Here is a 15,966-nt window from a genome sequence, read left to right as displayed (position 1 = left end):
GACAGGTGTAGTGGTTCCTGGGACGGGTGTAGTGGTTCCTGGGACAGGTGCAGAGGTTCCTGGGACGGGTGTAGTGGTTCCTGGGATGGGTGTAGTGGTTCCTGGGACAGGTGTAGAGGTTCCTGGGACAGGTGCAGAGGATTCTGGGACAGGTGTAGAGGGTCCTGGGACAGGTGCAGAGGATTCTGGGACAGGTGTAGAGGGTCCTGGGACCGATGTTTTGCTGGTCATAGAGACAGTGGTGTGACCAGTTGCAGTGACCAGGGTTGAGGAAGCTGTGCTCTCTGTCAGCACCCATGTGCTCCTGCTGGTTCCTGACGTGGGCCCGGTTCCAACTGTGCTGAAGGTTGTTGGAGAGCTGGTCTCTGTCCGCTAGTGGGGCAGGCCGGGGGGACACAGCCCAGGACCCTGATCTGGTAGTTGTCACAGTGCCCAGAGGCTGGTCCCTGTTGTAGCAGATCAGCCCCACTGTCGGGCTACACTCCACGTGCTGCCTCAGGGCGGCAAGTGGCACCCCGGGGACACCCTCAGCTTGGCACTCTCCTGCCCTCGGCTCTCGGCAGACCTGGTAGCCATGGGCACGGAGGTTCTCCAGTGTGTCAAAATCTCCACTGTCCGTGCCCTGTTCTGGACGGCTAACGTCCAGCCATGGCGACCAGTGGCAGTCCTCCCCGCAGTGGGGTGAGGGCAAGGCAGAGGCCGTGCCTGGGGTGGAGGCCGGGGCCGTGCTTGGGGTGTGTGCTGTGCTCTCGGAAGGGCTGGGGCGTGTGCCGGGTGGAAGCGTCGAGCTCACGCCTGAGGGCGGGAGAGCGAGGACGGGCATCAGGGCAGGGGCTCCCCACGGCCCTCGAGGACACCCCGCCCCGCCGCTCTGTTGGCATCAGCTGCCGGGGCACTCCACCGCATCTGTCTGCCCCGACGGGAGCGTGGGGGGCAGGGCACCCTCACCTGGCAGTGTGGGGCTCACCGCTCAAAGTCAAGAGGTGAGTCCAGCTTGTGTAAGGAAGCCTGCTTCCTGGAGCCTCAGGCCAGAGTTCCAGGGGCTCTCCACCCTTTGGGCAAGCTCTAATAAGGCCCTGAGGTGCCCCTGGAAGAGTGAGGACTCAGAGGGGCCTCGAGGACAGCAGGTCTGGGCAGGGGTGCTCTAGCTGGGCTTCCCGTGGTCCTCTTCCCGGGGACCGGCCTGGGACACCTCCGCTCACAGTGCCTGCCCCTCGCTGGGAGCCTCAGCCCTGAAAGCATGAAAGGGGCATCGGTCCTGCCAGGGGCCTCAAGAAGGCTGGCCCTTCCTGGTTGCAGGGTGACCAGCCAAGGGACATGCGCTCTGCTGGGTCCCGGCTCCTTCCTGACTCAGGGCGGGGGTGGGGCACAGCCCTGAGTGGTACCCCTGTGTCTGCCTTACCGGGCAGGGATGTCGAGAAGGAGAACGTGGTCTGAGGGGTGGGCGTGGTGGGGCTGCAGGTGTGGACCCCTCTCTCGATGGTGCCATTGGCCCCGCAGCGGGCTGAGATGCAGCTCCCCAGGCCATCCGTTGTGTGGTAGATGACGTCGCCAAAATGGAAGCGCCTCCCGTTGTAGGTGCAGACGCAGGCTGTGGGGAGCAGAGCACCAGTGTTACGGGGCAGGACACGGGCAGGAGCCCCAGGCCCCGGGCGCGAGGAGGGCTGTCCGCTGCTCACCGTTCGCGTCGTAGGCACACTGCACGCCACCCTTGGTGCAGACGCTGGTGACAGAAGAAAGGTGAGTCTGGGGGTGCCAGGCGTCCCCTGGCCTGTGCCAGGGGCAGGCAGGAGCCACCCCGCTGGGTCCCTGCGGCCAGGCCTCAGCCGGAGGTCACGCCCTCTCAGGGAGCCTTTCAGCCAATGAGCAGAGGAGGCGGTTCCAGCACAGCCTCTGGACCCAAGGACCTTCCGGAGGCCCCTTCCTCCGCAGGGCCTCTTCCTGGGGAGGGCTCCTCGGGTGGTGTCACGACCCAGGTTCCCTTCTGCCCCCTTCCTTCACCCCCAGGCCCCCCACCCTCATCCAGCAGTGAGGAGGCTCCCTATGGACCCCCACGGGAGACCCAGAATGGGGCGCCCCTCTGGCCCTGAAGGAAGGAGACCCTGCGGGGAGGTGGCCAGGTGAATCCCCCACATGCTCCAGGACCTCGCAGCTCCTGCCAGACTCACCAGGAGTAGCAGTCCCTGTCCGAGGGCACCGTGGAGTTTGGCCAGAAGGACTGGCCTCCAACGTGGCAGGGGGGTTGTGGGGATGGGGGCGGGCATGAAGCCACACATTGCATCTGGTCCTCGTCGAAGATGGGGGCTTCTGCTGGGCACTTGGGGTAGCAGCCTGCGAGCCAGAGGGACGTGAGTCCCAGCCGGGCCGGTCACCCACAGCCTCTCTCCTACCTCAGGCCCCAGCCCTGGACCTCACCCCCCAGGCAGCGGGAAGCTCGAGGCGAGAGCCACAAAGGCACCTCGAGGGGCCCAGGGGTGTCCAGCCTGGTCAACGGTCCCAGGATCGCCAGGACAGACCCCACCCCGACCCAGACCAGCAGGGCGCCCACCTTCCAAGCCGCGGGCGTCGTGCCTGCACTGGCCGCTGGGGTTCCGGCAGGTCCTTAGGCAGGGCGCCCCGCAGGGCTGGTAATGCCACTGGCAGTGGCCCTGGGGGCTGAAGTGGTCGCAGGACAGAGCTGTGGGCGAGGGGTCAGCGAGGGTCACTCAGGGCCAGGCATCCAGTCAGGGGGCCCCAGGCGGAGCCCTGCCCTGGAAGGACAGCCCAGGCCAGCCCCGCACCCCGATCCTTGACCGAGTCCTGAGAGCTGCTCTAAAGCCACGGCTGTCCTCTGTGCCTCCCAGACTTGGCCTCGGAGGGTGTGGGCCTACAAGGCCCGTGGCTGAGAGGGGGCAGGCAGCCGGCTTCTTGGGGATGCCCGCCCCCTGCGCCCAGGCCCCGGGGCGAGGGAAGGGGGCCCTGCTGATTCCCTGCCTCCCCTCCCACTCTCAGCCCCGCTCTCGTGACCCCCTGCACCCCCACGCCACCCGGGAGGCAGGTCCCAGAACACTCACGGCAGACGTCCGGGGTCCGCCAGGACACACACACGCCCGCATCGTGGCAGGCCTGGGCGTAGGCGGCCACGGCCGTGCAGAAGCACTCGCAGTCGCCCCCTGAGTCGCAGGCGCAGACGTCGCTCACGCAGGCCTCGTAGTACCTGCTCGGCTCCACCTGTGGGAGAGAGAGGCTTCACACACTGGGGGGCTCCTGGGCATCCACGAGGCTTGGCGTCCACCTGGGCCGGTTTGCCGTGGAGCACGGAGTCCTGTTCGGCCACCGCTGGCCTCAGAGGGTGGTGGGGAGCCCAGACCACTTCCGTCCCTCCCGCCCCAGGTGCCGGGAGGAGCCCGCGTACGTGGGTGTGGCAGGCGCTGAAGGTGGCGCTGTTGATGATGCTGCACTGCTTCTGGGCCCACGGCCTGCGGAATGGGTTGGCGGTGCAGGGGTCCTTGGGGGCCAGAGCGTCCGGGCACGACGGGGAGAACTTCCAGCTGTTGCCAAACTCCAGCACGTCGCCCACCACAGACTGGCTGCGCGTGGTGAGGTCGTTGAGGGCGTTGTCGTCAAAGTTCCCGCACAGCCCGCAGACCCTCCCCTGCAGGCAGACGGACATGCAGATGGCAGCAGCTGCGGGTGGGCGCAGGAAGGGCCCACTCACTCCCTCGAGCCCGCGCCTCCCCCAGGACAGCCCCCGGAGCAGCCCCAGTCAGTGCGGGGGCGGCCCTGGGTGCGGCCCGCTGGGCGCTGGCGTCTCCTGGAGCAGAGGGTACAGGCGACGCGGCATAGCAGCTACGGGGCGCCCCCAAAGACAGGCTCGGGTCGTCATCCCAGACGCCCCCACAGCCCAGAGTGGGAGTGAGGTCTCTGCAGGACAAGGGCTCCCTGGCGTGAGGTGGCTGATCTGGTGGCTGCATCCTTATGGAACGAGGGTCCATGCAACAAAGACAGTGTGGGGATGTGGGGACCAGGGTCTGGGGTGAAGGGGCTCCTGGGGCCATGGAGCCTGGAGGAGGGAGGGAGGCCCACAGCCCCGGGGCACCTCGGTGGCTCGGCGTCCAGCCTTGGGGAGGAGGCCCCCTGTCTGGGGCTGTCCTTCCAGCAGCTGCGGGACCCAGACGTGGCCGAGGGCCTCGTGCTGGCAGCCCCTCCCCCTCTCTGTCTGTCCATCTCTTGGTGCCTCTCTCCTGTGCTTCTTGTCTCTCTCTCTGTCTCTCCCTGTGTCCCTCTGCTTGTCTCTCTCTGTCTGTTTCGGGGTCTCTGTCTCTCCCTTGCCTGCATCTGCATCACCCGCTGCCCCTGGTGTGGGGCGAGGCCTCACCTTGAACTCGGGGCTGAGTCTGAGGAAGATGCTGGTGCCCTTGTCCCACAGCAGCACAAGGCCCATTTCCGTGTCCACCACCAGGTAGATGCCCATCTGGCGGATGGAGTAGGGCGGCCGCGGGCCCGTCTCGATCACCTCCAGTTTCCCGTCACTCAGCTTCAGCTCGTAGCTCTGCAGGGACATGAGGGTCTGGCTGAGGACACTGGCCATCGCTTGGGTGGGTCCACGGCTCGGCAACCCCTGTCCTGGCTTAGTTGTGGGAACACAGCCTTCGAGGGGGCTCCTGCCTGGCCCCCTCCCCTGCTCACCCCCAGGAAGATCTTGATCGCCTTGGAGCAGGTGGTTCCCGTGGTGCCACAGGGCACATTCTCGGTGACGACGCGGAAGCTGTCCTGGGCGCTGCCGTTCCCTCCGCAGTGGTCCTGTGGGCAGAGGAGCGGCCCGCTGAGGTGAGCATGCACCGGGGCAGCGAGCAGGCCTCAGGGGGGGTGGGCGGGGGAGCTCGGTGGCCGTGTACCTGGAGCAGCGTGTACTCGCAGTCCCCGCTGAAGCTGTAGCGCCGCCCGTCGAAGGTGAGGTAGTGGCCGTCCCCATACACCGCGCAGGTGGCCAGGCAGGGCTGGTCGGTGCACTGCCACGCCCGACTCTGACAGGTGCTGGGGGACAGTGCCCGTCAGCCCGCACCTCCCTGCCCGAGGCCCCAGCTGCCCGCCCCACGCTGGCCGGGCCGGGCCTCGCCCGCTGCCGGAGCCGCCCCCGCCGTACCAGGTATTGCAGCCCACGCGGATGGTCTGGCCTGGCTGGTAGCTGGCCTCGTTGTGCACACAGGGGCAGGCGGACACGGGGACGCAGCCGCCGTCGCCGCTGGCCACCAGCCCGTCAGGACACACACAGCCGGGCTCGCACTTGGTGCTGTACTGTGGGGGGACAGACCCCGCTTAGCGGATGACCCGGGCCTGCAGAGGGACCCCGGGGACGCGGGGGACACTTACGCAGTCCATGTCCAGGGTGTCGCAGCTCTTCTGACAGCCGGCCCCGCTGGCCCCGGGCGTGGCATTGCGACAGTCAAAGTAGACCATGGGCGGGAGGCAGACTGGGGAGGGAGGGCGCGCTCAGGGCAGCCTTGCGGGCGGGTCACCCCGCAGGTACTCGAGAAGCTTCGTGCAGAGATCACCAGGCTCCCCCTCACCCCCCACTCCCAGCTCACCTGGGTCTGGGGTGTGGCCTCCGATGCAGGTCAGCGTGCCCTGGGTGCAGGAGCTGCCAGGAGAGAGCGGTCAGAGAGCCCCCAGCCTCCCCCGCCCCGCCCACTCAGCAGGGGCTCCTACCAGACGATGCCCTGCTCATGCCGCGACTCCCCGTTGGGGACCACGGAGCCCTGGAAGTAGCAGGGGCAGCTGGTGGCCGGCACACAGGCGCCTGCGTCGTCCAGGAAGGTGCCGTCGGGGCAGGTGCAGCCGTCCACGGGGACGAAGCTGATGCTGCAGGTGACGTCCTCGTCGCTCCGGGCCCGGCAGGTGGGCAGGCACGTGCTGATGTTGTAGCGGTAGGTGAGCGACTTGGGGCAGGTGGCCATGGGCTTTGCTGTGGGTGCAGGGAGGGTGGCACTCAGGCCAGAGCTGGCGGGCACCCCCGGCCCCCACAGACCCCAACATGGTCCCGGGGCCGTGGGCACGGTGCTCCTCAACCCCCGCGCCCGGCTGGTGGGTGGGGCCTGTGGCACGTCTACCGCAGACACTCACTGCACACGCCGTCCCGCCAGCCGCTGAGCAGCACGCCCCGGGCGGCGCAGGCCCGGACGTAGGAGGACAGGGCCGCACACATGCAGTCCTCACTCTTCTCACAGTTGCAGGTGTCGAACAGGCAGTTCTGGGGGTGCACCGGGACGTCGGGGACCCCAGGTCACACACGGCGATCATGCCTCACGCCGCGGCCGGAGACCCTGCCTCCCCAGGATCTCTCCCCAGGCTCACGGGGGCTCCCCCTCCCTCAGCAGAACGTGTACAGACCATCCTGCAGTCACGTCCTTCGGCTGGTGGGGGGCCGCCGGAAGGATCACAGTCCTCATCTCTGTGACCCAGCGGTCCAGCCCCATGTGGTCAGTCCCAGACACCAGTTTCTCACTGACTCCAGGGCCAGCAGGCTACTCACTCACTGCATGTAGCAGCCCCTGCCCCAGTGCCTGGATGTAGGGCAGGAGGACTTGATGGACTCAGAATCTCACAGTGGGTGGGTGAGCGAATGAACGACTGAGTTATTAATGACTGAGTGAGTGAATGAGTGAGTGAGTGGGCGAGGGGACAGAGCCAGGGAGACCGGCCGGGCCCAGACGCTGTTGCCCTGGCCCTTGGGACCCTGAGGGTGGCCCAGGCCCAAGGGCAGAGCCAGGAGGTGGCATTACCGAGTAGTAGGCGCTGGGGTCCACGGCAGAGTGGCACTGGGCGAAGGGGCCGTGGGGGTCGGTCAGCTGGGAGCACCAGCGCTGAGCGTACTTCTCTGTGGACAGAGGAGGGGTGGTCAGTGGGGCTGGACGTCACGTCAAGTGGGAGCCCCCTCGAGGTGAGCGGCTTTCTTTCACCCCAAGTTCCTCCGTATGGAGCAGCGCCGGGTATGAGCGGCCGAGGCACCAGGCGGGCCCCGGGGCTGCTGGACACACACCGTTCTCCACGCTGAGGGAACAGGGGTCCTCGAAGCTGTTCTTGACGTTGGGGCAGGTGGCCTGGGTCTTCCAGGTGTTGGCGAAGGCGGCGGCTGAGCCCTCCACCAAGCCGCTGATGGTCCGGAAGTCGTCGGCCTGGTTCTGGTTGAAGTTCCCACACAGGCCTGGGGCGGAAGGCAGTGTGAGGCCCCTGAGCGCCCAGCCACGGGGGCTGGGCTTGGGTGCCGGGCGGTGACCCTCTTACCGCAGCTCTGCCCTCGGGTCTCCGGCCCCAACCTCACGAACACCTGCATGATGGGCACCAGCTGGATGTCCAGCTGCAGGCCCAGCTGGGTCTGGGCAATGATGAAGAAGGTGGAGGGTCTGAAGAGCGTGACGTTGGCTGTGGACACAGGGGACCGCGTCTCAGTGGGTGCAAGAGGCGGGACTGCCAGAAGTGGGGACAGGGCAGGCACCCTCACCTGCTGAGACGGGCAGCTGGGTGTAGATCTGGTTCACAAACACCTCCCCACTAGCCTTGACCACGAAGACCTGGAGAAGCACACGGCAGGGGTCGTGACAGTCCCCACAGGGCAGAGAAGGGCTGATGACCACCCCCTGCCCAATCAGGCTCAGCCTGCTTTGCTAAGCTTTCCACAAGGATGGGACTTTTTTTTTTTTGATGACATGAAAGTTGTTCAAGACGGCGGAGCAGAAGGATGTGTGCTCATCTTCTCCTGTGAGCACTCCAAAATTGCAACTAGCCGCAGAACAGCCATCGAGAGGAGAATGTTGGATCCCACCAAACAAAGATACCCCACATCCAGGGGCAAATGAGAGGCCCCAACAAGAGAGTAGGAGGGGCGAAATCACATTAAGAATCAAACTCCTTACCTGCCAGAGATGCTCAGGGAGCTCAAACAAAATCTTGTGCGCACCAGGACCCAGGGACCCCTCAGAGACCCCAGCGCCTTTCTTTGGCCTTGGAGTACAGAATGAAGCAGGGCAAAGGCTAACAGAGTTTTATCAAGAGAGTGCACTGGTCATAGCAAACACCCTCTACCAACAACACAGAGAAGACTCCACACATGGACATCACCAGATGGTCAACACCGAAATCAGACTGATTATATTCTTCACAGCCAAAGATGGAGAAGCTCTATACAGTCAGCAAAAACAAGACCAGGAGCTGACTGTGGCTCAGATCATGAACTCCTTATTGCCAAATTCAGACTTAAATTGAAGAAAGTAGGGAAAACCACTAGGCCATTCAGGTATGACCTAAATCAAATCCCTTATGATTATACAGTAGAAGTGAGAAATAGATTTAAGGGACTAGATCTGATAGACAGAGTGCCTGATGAACTATGGACGGAGGTTCATGACATTGTACAGGAGACAGGGATCAAGACCATCCCTAAGAAAAAGAAATGCAAAAAGGCAAATTGGTTGTCTGAGGAGGCCTTACAAATAGCTGAGAAAAGAATAGAAGTGAAAAGCAAAGGAGAAAAGGAAAGATATAAGCATCTGAATGCAGAGTTCCAGAGAATAGCAGGGAGAGATAAGAAAGCCTTCTTCAATGATCAATGAAAAGAAATAGAGGAAAACAACAGAATGGGAAAGATTAGAGATTTCGTCAAGAAAATTAGAGATATCAAGGGAACATTTCATGCAAAGATGGGCTCAATAAAGGACAGAAATGGTATGGACCTAACAGAAGCAGAAGATATTAAGGAGAGATGGCAAGAATACACAGAAGAACTGTACAAAAAAGATCTTCATGACCCAGATAATCACAATGGTGTGATCACTGACCTAGAGCCAGACATCCTGGAGTTCGAAGTCAAGTGGGCCTTAGGAAGCATCGCTATAAACAAAGTTAGTGGAGGTGATGGAATTTCAGCTGAGCTATTTCAAATCCTAAAATATGATGCTATGAAAGTGCTGCACTTAATATGCCAGCAAATTTTGGAAAACCCCTTACATGCATCATGCGAAATGCCAGACTGGATGAAGCACAAGCTGGAATCAAGATTGAAGAGAGAAATATCAATAGCCTCAGATACACAGATGACACCACCCTTATGGCAGAAAGTGAAGAGGAACTAAAGAGCCTCTAGATGAAAGTGAAAGAGGAGAGTGAAAAAGTTGGCTTAAAACTCAGCATTCAGAAAACGAAGATCATGGCATCTGGTCCCATCACTTCAGGGCAAATAGATAGGGAAATAATGGAAACAGTGAGAGACTATTTTCTTGGGCTCCAAAATCACTGCAGATGGTGACTGCAGCCATGAAATGAAAAGACGCTTGCTCCTTAGAAGAAAAACTATGATCAACCTAGACAGCATATTAAAAAGCAGAGACATTACTTTGCCAACAAAGGTCCATCTAGTCAAAGCTATGTTTTTTCCATGTATGGAAATGTATGGATGTGAAATTTTGACCATAAAGAAAGCTGAGTGCCAAAGCATTGATGTTTTTGAACTGTGGTGTTGGAGAAGAGTCTTGAGAGTCCCTTGGACTGCAAGGAGATCCAACCAGTCCACCCTAAAGGAGATCAGTCCTGGGTGTTCTTTGGAGGGACTGATACTGAAGCTGAAACTCCAATACTTTGGCCACCTGATGGGAAGAGCTGACTCATTTGAAAAGACCCTGATGCTGGAAAAGATTGAGGGCAGGAGGAGAAGGGGGCGACATAGGATGTGATGGCTGGATGGCATCACTGACTCAATGGACATGAGTTTGGGTGAACTCCGGGAGTTGGTGATGGACAGGGAAGCCTGGTGTGCTGCAATCCATGGGGTCGCAAAGAGTCAGACACGACTGAGTGACTGACCTGAACTGAACTGAGCAAAGAGATTTACTAAAGTAAAAAAGTCGACTTCAAGGACTTCCCTGGTGGTCCAGTGGTTAGGAATCTACCTTGCAAAGAAGGTGATGTGGTTTTGACCCCTGGTCAGGAAACTAAGACCCCCACACACTGCGGGACCACTAAGCTTGTGGGTCACAACCACTGAGGCGGCACTCGGAGCCCACTCGCCGCAGCGAGGCACTGCGTGTCACGAGAGGACCCCACAGGCCGCAGCCAAGGCCTGGGGAAGCCTAAGTCGTTTAAAATGTACTGTTTTTTTTTAAGTCAGTTTCAGCAGAGAAGCTTCCTGGGCCGCTCTGGACAGGTGAGGGGCCCCTCGAGTCCGCCTCAGAGCTGGTCTTTTGGGGACCATTGCTCAGAAGACCCACAAGCGGCGCAGGTGGGACGCAGTGGGGGTGTCCACAGGCGCTGCCTCTGTGGGGTCACGGCTCAGGCAGGGGGCGTTTGCCAGGAAGGACACCCGCCCGGGCCCGCACTCACCGTGTGGCCGCCGCCCAGGCTCAGCGTCAGGCTCTTCAGGCAGGTCTCGCTGTCGGTCAGCCCGCACCTGCGCAGCTCGGCCAGCACGGTGAAGGCGCTGCTTTCACAAGGCTGGAAGCACAGGCCCCCACGCAGAGCTCATCGGCCCCCAGCCCGCCTCGGCCTCCCCGCTCCGCCCGCCCAAAGCCGGGGTGGTCTCCTGGAGGTCTCGGCGCCGGCAGCCCGCACCTTGGCCAGCACGTAGTTGCAGTCCCCATGCACTCTGTACTGCTTCTCGTCGAACGTGGAGATGTGGGCGCCGCCCAGCACTGAGCAGGTCCCCGGACATGGCGCCTCCTGGCAGGTCCAGCGGCCTCCAGAGCAGGTGCTGAGAGTAGGGAGGCCCCGCGTGCGTGCTGGGCCCCAGGCACGGCCCCCACCCAGCTGGCAGGCCGACAGCAGTCTCGCCCAGGCCCGCCTGCCTCCCCACATAGACTGGAGCCCCTTGGTGCCTGCCCGGAGAGCTGCTGGCCTCTGCCCCGGGCCCCAGGTGGAAGCAGACCTGTGGCACCTGGCCACAGCCCCCAGGGGGCCGCCCAGGAGCGTCCGGCCCAGGCGGATCTGGGGAGCAGAGGGCAGGGCCTGGGGTCCTACCAGTTCGTGCAGCCTGTGGAGTAGCCGGTCCCTGGAGCGTAGGTGGCCCCGTTGTACACGCAGGAGCACCCGGACACGGGGACGCAGCCCGCATGGCTGATGTCGTCCAGAACCATCCCTGCAGAGGCAAGCCGGTCGTGTGGCACTTGCCGGACTGTCTGCTGAGAGGGCATGGGGAGGGGCGCTGCCCCCGCCCACCACAGGCCTGCCCTAGAGGGCTCCTCGGACCCAGGGGCCAAGGGACGCCCCAGGGGCTCCGTCCTGAGACCCATGATGCCTCTGTGTGACTCGGGGGGCCGGGGAGGGGCTCCTCCTCACCCTCGGGGCAGAAGCAACCGGCGACGCAGTGGTCCTCGCACAGCTGGGAGCGCTCGGGGTTGGAGCAGGTGCCCACACAGGGTGAGCCGCACTCGTGGTACCGCATGTTCAGGGGGCACGTCTGGGCTGCGGGGGAGGACGGGCCGTGTCACACCCTGCCCTGCCCCCGGCCCTGGGGGGACAGCCGGGCAGGGCCCGGGCCACTCGGGCACTCACGGCAGAGCTGGGGGCCCCGCCAGTCCAGGGGCAGCCCCCCGGCGTGGGCACACTGGCGGGAGTACTCGGCGAGGGTGTGGCAGAGGCAGCTGGTGAGGTTGACCAGGCTGCAGTGGCAGAGGTCATGCCGGCAGGCCTCCAGGTAGCTGCTGGTGTTCACCAGGCGGGCACAGCCCGAGAACGGCTCGCTGCTCAGCATCTCCTCGCAGATGCCCTGGGGCAGAGCCCGGAGCCCTCGCTTAGTCGGGTCTGGAGTGTCCCCGGCTCAGCCCCAGGGCTGTGGGAGCAAGACCCCCACCCCGTCCACTCTGGGCCTTACAGAGTCGCTCTGGCAGGTCCCAGCGTCCTCGGGGACAGGGTCCTGACACTGCTCCATGGGGCCGTCCATCTTCTGCAGGTTCCCAAACTCGGTGGGGGTCAGTTTGACATCTGCCGGAAGCACAAGGACCCCCCGCATCCCTCGCTCAGGGCGCTCTGGCCATGCCTATCTCCCTTGCCCACACTGCCTGGTTAAGTGGCAGCTCTGCAGGACATTCAGGGCGTCTGGAGATGAAGTGAGGGACCCCTGGGTATTCGAGGCCACAGGGCCGTGAGCTCGGCCCTTTACCTGATGCTCCGTGGGCCTGGGGCCGGCTCACAGCCCAGGGGGCTGGAAAGTGAGCCCGAGCCCCTGCCGGCTGCCCCCGGCCCCCCAGGCTGGCCTCTGGTAAGCAGCCCTCATGGACGGGCTTTGTGTGGGGCTCCACAGGCCTGGCAGAGGGGACCCCAAGCTCGGGGCCGCGGCAGGCGTGGGTCACATGAAAGGCCATGGCTTGGTGGCAAAGGGTCAGGACTAAGACGCAGAGACAGGGTCTGGACAGAGGCAGGTCTTCAGCTTCACAGGAGGGTGTGGCGGGGCTGCCTGCTCTGCGGTGGGGGCGGTGCGGGGCCGTGCCGGGATCTGCACACGTGTGTGACACGTGCGAGTGCACGGGTCTGTGTGCACGTGTGGGCGGTGCACACATGTTCGGACTGAGATCTCTGACTTGGGATTCTGGAGGCAGGCTTCAGGGAGCACTGAGGAGCCGGGAGCGGGCGGGGGGTTGAGGGATGGGGAGGCGCCTGGGAGTACTCACTGTGCGAGAAGAACTCGTTGTAGACGGGGACACCGTTGAAGTCTCCACAAAGTCCGCAAGTCTGGTTGGTGTACTTGGCATCCAGCTCGAGCTGCAAGGAGGGGACACATCAGACTCCAGCCGTGCCAGGGATGCCCCAGGACCAGAATGACGGACCAGGCTCCCGAGGAGGTCAGGGCTGCAGCTCCTCACAGAGACCCCTCCAGCTCATTCCTCCAAGCCGGGACCCCGAGCAGGAGTGCATCCTGGAGGAGATGCCTGCCCCACACATGGCGTCCCCATCGGGGTGGGTCCTGGGCCCCCAGTGGGCTGGGGTCTGCCTTCCCACCCTCCACCCAGAGCACCTTCTTCCCTTCCTGGGGGAGCTGTCGGCTGGAGGTACCTGCTGGGCCCCCCGCCCTTAGCCCCCACCCCCGTCCCCCACTCCCGGCTCCCTGGCCCCAGCCTCACCAGGAGCTCTTGGGCTGGAGGTATGTGCCAGGACCCCCGCCCCCAGCCCCTCACCCCAAGCCCCCAGCCCCCCACTCCCAGCTCCCCAGCCCCGCCCCCAGCCCCCACTCCCGGCCCCCAGCCCCTGGCCTCACCAGGAGGCTGTCGTCCTGGTTCCACATGAAGACCAGGCCCAGCTTGGCCACCACCTTCAGATTGCTGTTGCTCTGCTCAATGAGGACCCCAGACTGGCTGAAGGGCAGCTGAATTCTGCAGGGAGAGGGCCTGGCTGAGGCACATGGGGTCCGAGGGCCCAGGCAGCAGAGGTCAGGACAGGCGGGGAGGCCCCTCAGGTCACATCCCAACGAGGTCACCAAGACCCAAGAGCACAGAGCTCGAGCATCAGCAGCACAAGGGAGGGGCCGCGTCTGGGGGCAGAGCCAGAGCCTGAGCCCCCAGGAGAGACAGGGGCAGAGCGTGGGGGCCTGGGGGCCTGTAGCCACCCTGCGTGGTCCCGGGAGCACACGCGCCACCGGGCCCCAGACTCACGGGCGGCCGTTGACCAGGACAGAGCCCTTGGTCAGCCTGACGACCAGGCCATCCAGCTTCATGGTCACCCTGCTGGGTGCAGCGCTGTTGGGCCCGGGGCCGCGGCGGAGCTGCAGGTTGAAGTCCTCGTAGGCGGAGCCGCAGTGCGCGGAGAAGACGTAGTTGCACAGCCCGGGGAAGCGGAAGACGTCGCCGTCGAAGGTCTTGTAGTGGAAGTCGCCCCACGTGCTGCACACCCGCCCGCCATGGGCTGCGTTCAGGGCTGCGGTCAAACAGAGCAGGGCGTTTCCGAGGGACACCGACGACATGGCCCGGAGCTCCCGAAAGCCGGGCCCTCATCCCGGCAAGGAGCTGCGCACCCTCCTGCCACCTCCGGCTCTGGAGAGACAGGTCTCCACGGACACAGCTGCCCGCCCCCCACCTGGCCTCGCAGTCTCACCTCGCACCACGGGGGCGGTCCTCAGAGGCGGGTGGATGGTCACTCCACGGAGGGCGGTGCCTGAGGGAATGGGCAGGTGGCTCAGAGCCCTCACCCCCACTGCCCACCGCCAGCTTGACCCCCAGGAAGGCTTCCGCAGCTGCAGGGCTGCCTGCTCCTGAGCTCTGGACTCTGCCGTGTGTGGAACCTCCCTGCTGCGTGAGCAGAGATTCCCACAGCCGAGCAGCAGAGGTCAGCTCTCATGCCCACGTGGCCCTGATGTTGTTTGCATCTGGGAGTTCCTGGCTCCGGAATCTCAAAAATGCCTGAATCAACACCCGTGGCTGCGAACCACGCTTCCATGCTGAGCTCAGGCCCAGGTGTGCCTCCCAGGGAGCCCCGTCAGGGGACAAGCAGACGGAGGCAGCGGGGCCTGTCCCCAAGCCTGCCCTTGCTCTGTGGCTGATGGCCTTGCTGTGAGACCAGGAGATGGCGAGCAGCCTGAGCCGAGCCTCTGGAGCGGGGCAGGGGCTCCGACAGGTGGGGGGGTCCACTCACCGCCAGGGCCCTGAGGGGCAGGAGGGAGGTCTGGGTGCTCAAAGCTGAGCTCTGCAGCGCTGTTCCGGGCCTGGCCTGAAGGAAGGGGAGTGGGCGCTGGGCTGGAGCTGGCCCCGAAGGACGCACAGACGGAAGGGGGCAGGCCTGGAGGGTGGGATTCTCCACGCGGACTGGGGGCCTGGGAGGGCCTCTTCTGAGTCACCCCAGGCCCTCCGCTGGGCCACGGCTCCTTCAACCATGCTCTCTGGTGAGCCCCCCGGCCCTGAGCCAGCTTCTCCAGGGGCCCTTCCTTCACACACAGTGCATTCATGCCCACCAAGCATCCACCAGGTACCAGGCCCTGGTTCCCTGCTCAGGACGCAGGGGAACAGGTGGGAGCACCCGCCAGGCAGCAGCCCATCCGAGGGGCAGACCCTGAGGCCATGAGCTGGCTCAGCCCCTCCAGAGCCAGCTGGGGATCTGGGACCCAGAGCGCAGACAGAGCTGCACCTGAAACGAGGTGCTTAGCGCCGCCACATGGCTCAGCACCCGGGGACCAGTGGAGTCGGCCCAGAGGCCGCCCCGAGAACCTGGCCTTGCCTCTGAGGCACGTCCAGGGAGCCCCCGGTGGGGCAGCCTCGGCCTCAGCACTGCAGGCGGCTGGCCGCAGGAGGCTGGGCACCAGGGCGTGCGAGACACCTGGGGCAGGGGCACCTCAGCCGCATGGCGTGGTCCCCGAGCTGCCAAGCGCTGGGGGCCGAGCAGCCCCTACACAAGTCCGGGCCCGGCCGCGCCCTGGGAAGCAGGCGGGAGATGCCAGCCCCAGTGGGAGAGGCCTCTGAGGACAGCACCCTGCAGCCAGGGGCTCACAGATGCCTGGCTGACCCCTCCCCGACCCCCACCTGGACCCTGCAGCCCCAAAATCCCCTCCCCGACCCCACAATCTCCTGGAGTGGGACCGAGCAGGAAGAGCAGCCCACAGACACCCTCAACTTCTCAGGGCCCCAGCCAGGCCTCTGAGCTGCTTGCTGCCCACCTGGCACCAGGGCCACTCTAGGACTTGAGGGGTGGCAGGGGCTCCAGGCTCCGGTCATGGCCGGCCTGGGGATGCCAGCGGGCACCTTACCTGTGTGCTGGGCACAGGCCAGAGTGAGGGCCAGGGCCCAGAGCGGGGCCAGCCTCCTTTGGCCAACACCCATGGCGTGTGGGAGAAAGTCCCAGGGCAGCCTCTGAGGACGGCTGTGAGCCAGCAGGAGCCTTTTGTAGTCCTGGAGCTGACTGCAGCCCCACCAGTCTCACGTGGGAGGGCGGGGCCAGGCCTGCGAGTCCCCTCGCCCAGGTAAACAGTGGCCACTGGCTTTGGGATGGCCCGCGGCTGAAGACAGCAGACATGGCTGTGTC

At 64.2% G+C, this 15,966-nt stretch overlaps 1 protein-coding gene across 1 annotated transcript in view; it reads right to left on the bottom strand.

Moving 5' to 3' along the window:
* LOC129652191 (mucin-5AC-like) overlaps positions 1-15,764 on the bottom strand; it is a 28,873-nt gene extending 13,109 nt beyond the window's left edge. The window contains 34 exon segments of the mRNA XM_055580497.1: positions 1-206; positions 320-368; positions 371-439; positions 442-795; positions 1,403-1,591; positions 1,680-1,723; positions 2,169-2,331; positions 2,549-2,677; positions 3,054-3,210; positions 3,395-3,634; positions 4,358-4,531; positions 4,669-4,782; positions 4,878-5,016; positions 5,126-5,277; positions 5,353-5,453; positions 5,568-5,620; positions 5,689-5,944; positions 6,103-6,229; positions 6,762-6,854; positions 7,017-7,183; positions 7,264-7,401; positions 7,481-7,550; positions 10,351-10,461; positions 10,579-10,717; positions 10,984-11,237; positions 11,240-11,302; positions 11,561-11,731; positions 11,837-11,946; positions 12,633-12,723; positions 13,217-13,331; positions 13,611-13,872; positions 14,050-14,109; positions 14,587-14,661; positions 15,692-15,764. Of these exon segments, the coding sequence (XP_055436472.1) occupies positions 1-206; positions 320-368; positions 371-439; positions 442-795; positions 1,403-1,591; positions 1,680-1,723; positions 2,169-2,331; positions 2,549-2,677; positions 3,054-3,210; positions 3,395-3,634; positions 4,358-4,531; positions 4,669-4,782; positions 4,878-5,016; positions 5,126-5,277; positions 5,353-5,453; positions 5,568-5,620; positions 5,689-5,944; positions 6,103-6,229; positions 6,762-6,854; positions 7,017-7,183; positions 7,264-7,401; positions 7,481-7,550; positions 10,351-10,461; positions 10,579-10,717; positions 10,984-11,237; positions 11,240-11,302; positions 11,561-11,731; positions 11,837-11,946; positions 12,633-12,723; positions 13,217-13,331; positions 13,611-13,872; positions 14,050-14,109; positions 14,587-14,661; positions 15,692-15,764 (4,708 nt within the window).
* Positions 15,765-15,966: the final 202 nt, after the last annotated feature.

Source organism: Bubalus kerabau, chromosome 5 (genome assembly GCF_029407905.1).
Source record: "Bubalus kerabau isolate K-KA32 ecotype Philippines breed swamp buffalo chromosome 5, PCC_UOA_SB_1v2, whole genome shotgun sequence".
Taxonomy (NCBI): Eukaryota; Metazoa; Chordata; class Mammalia; order Artiodactyla; family Bovidae; genus Bubalus; species Bubalus kerabau.
Note: the sequence above shows the minus strand (reverse complement) of the source record. Positions and strands in the feature narration are given on the sequence as shown.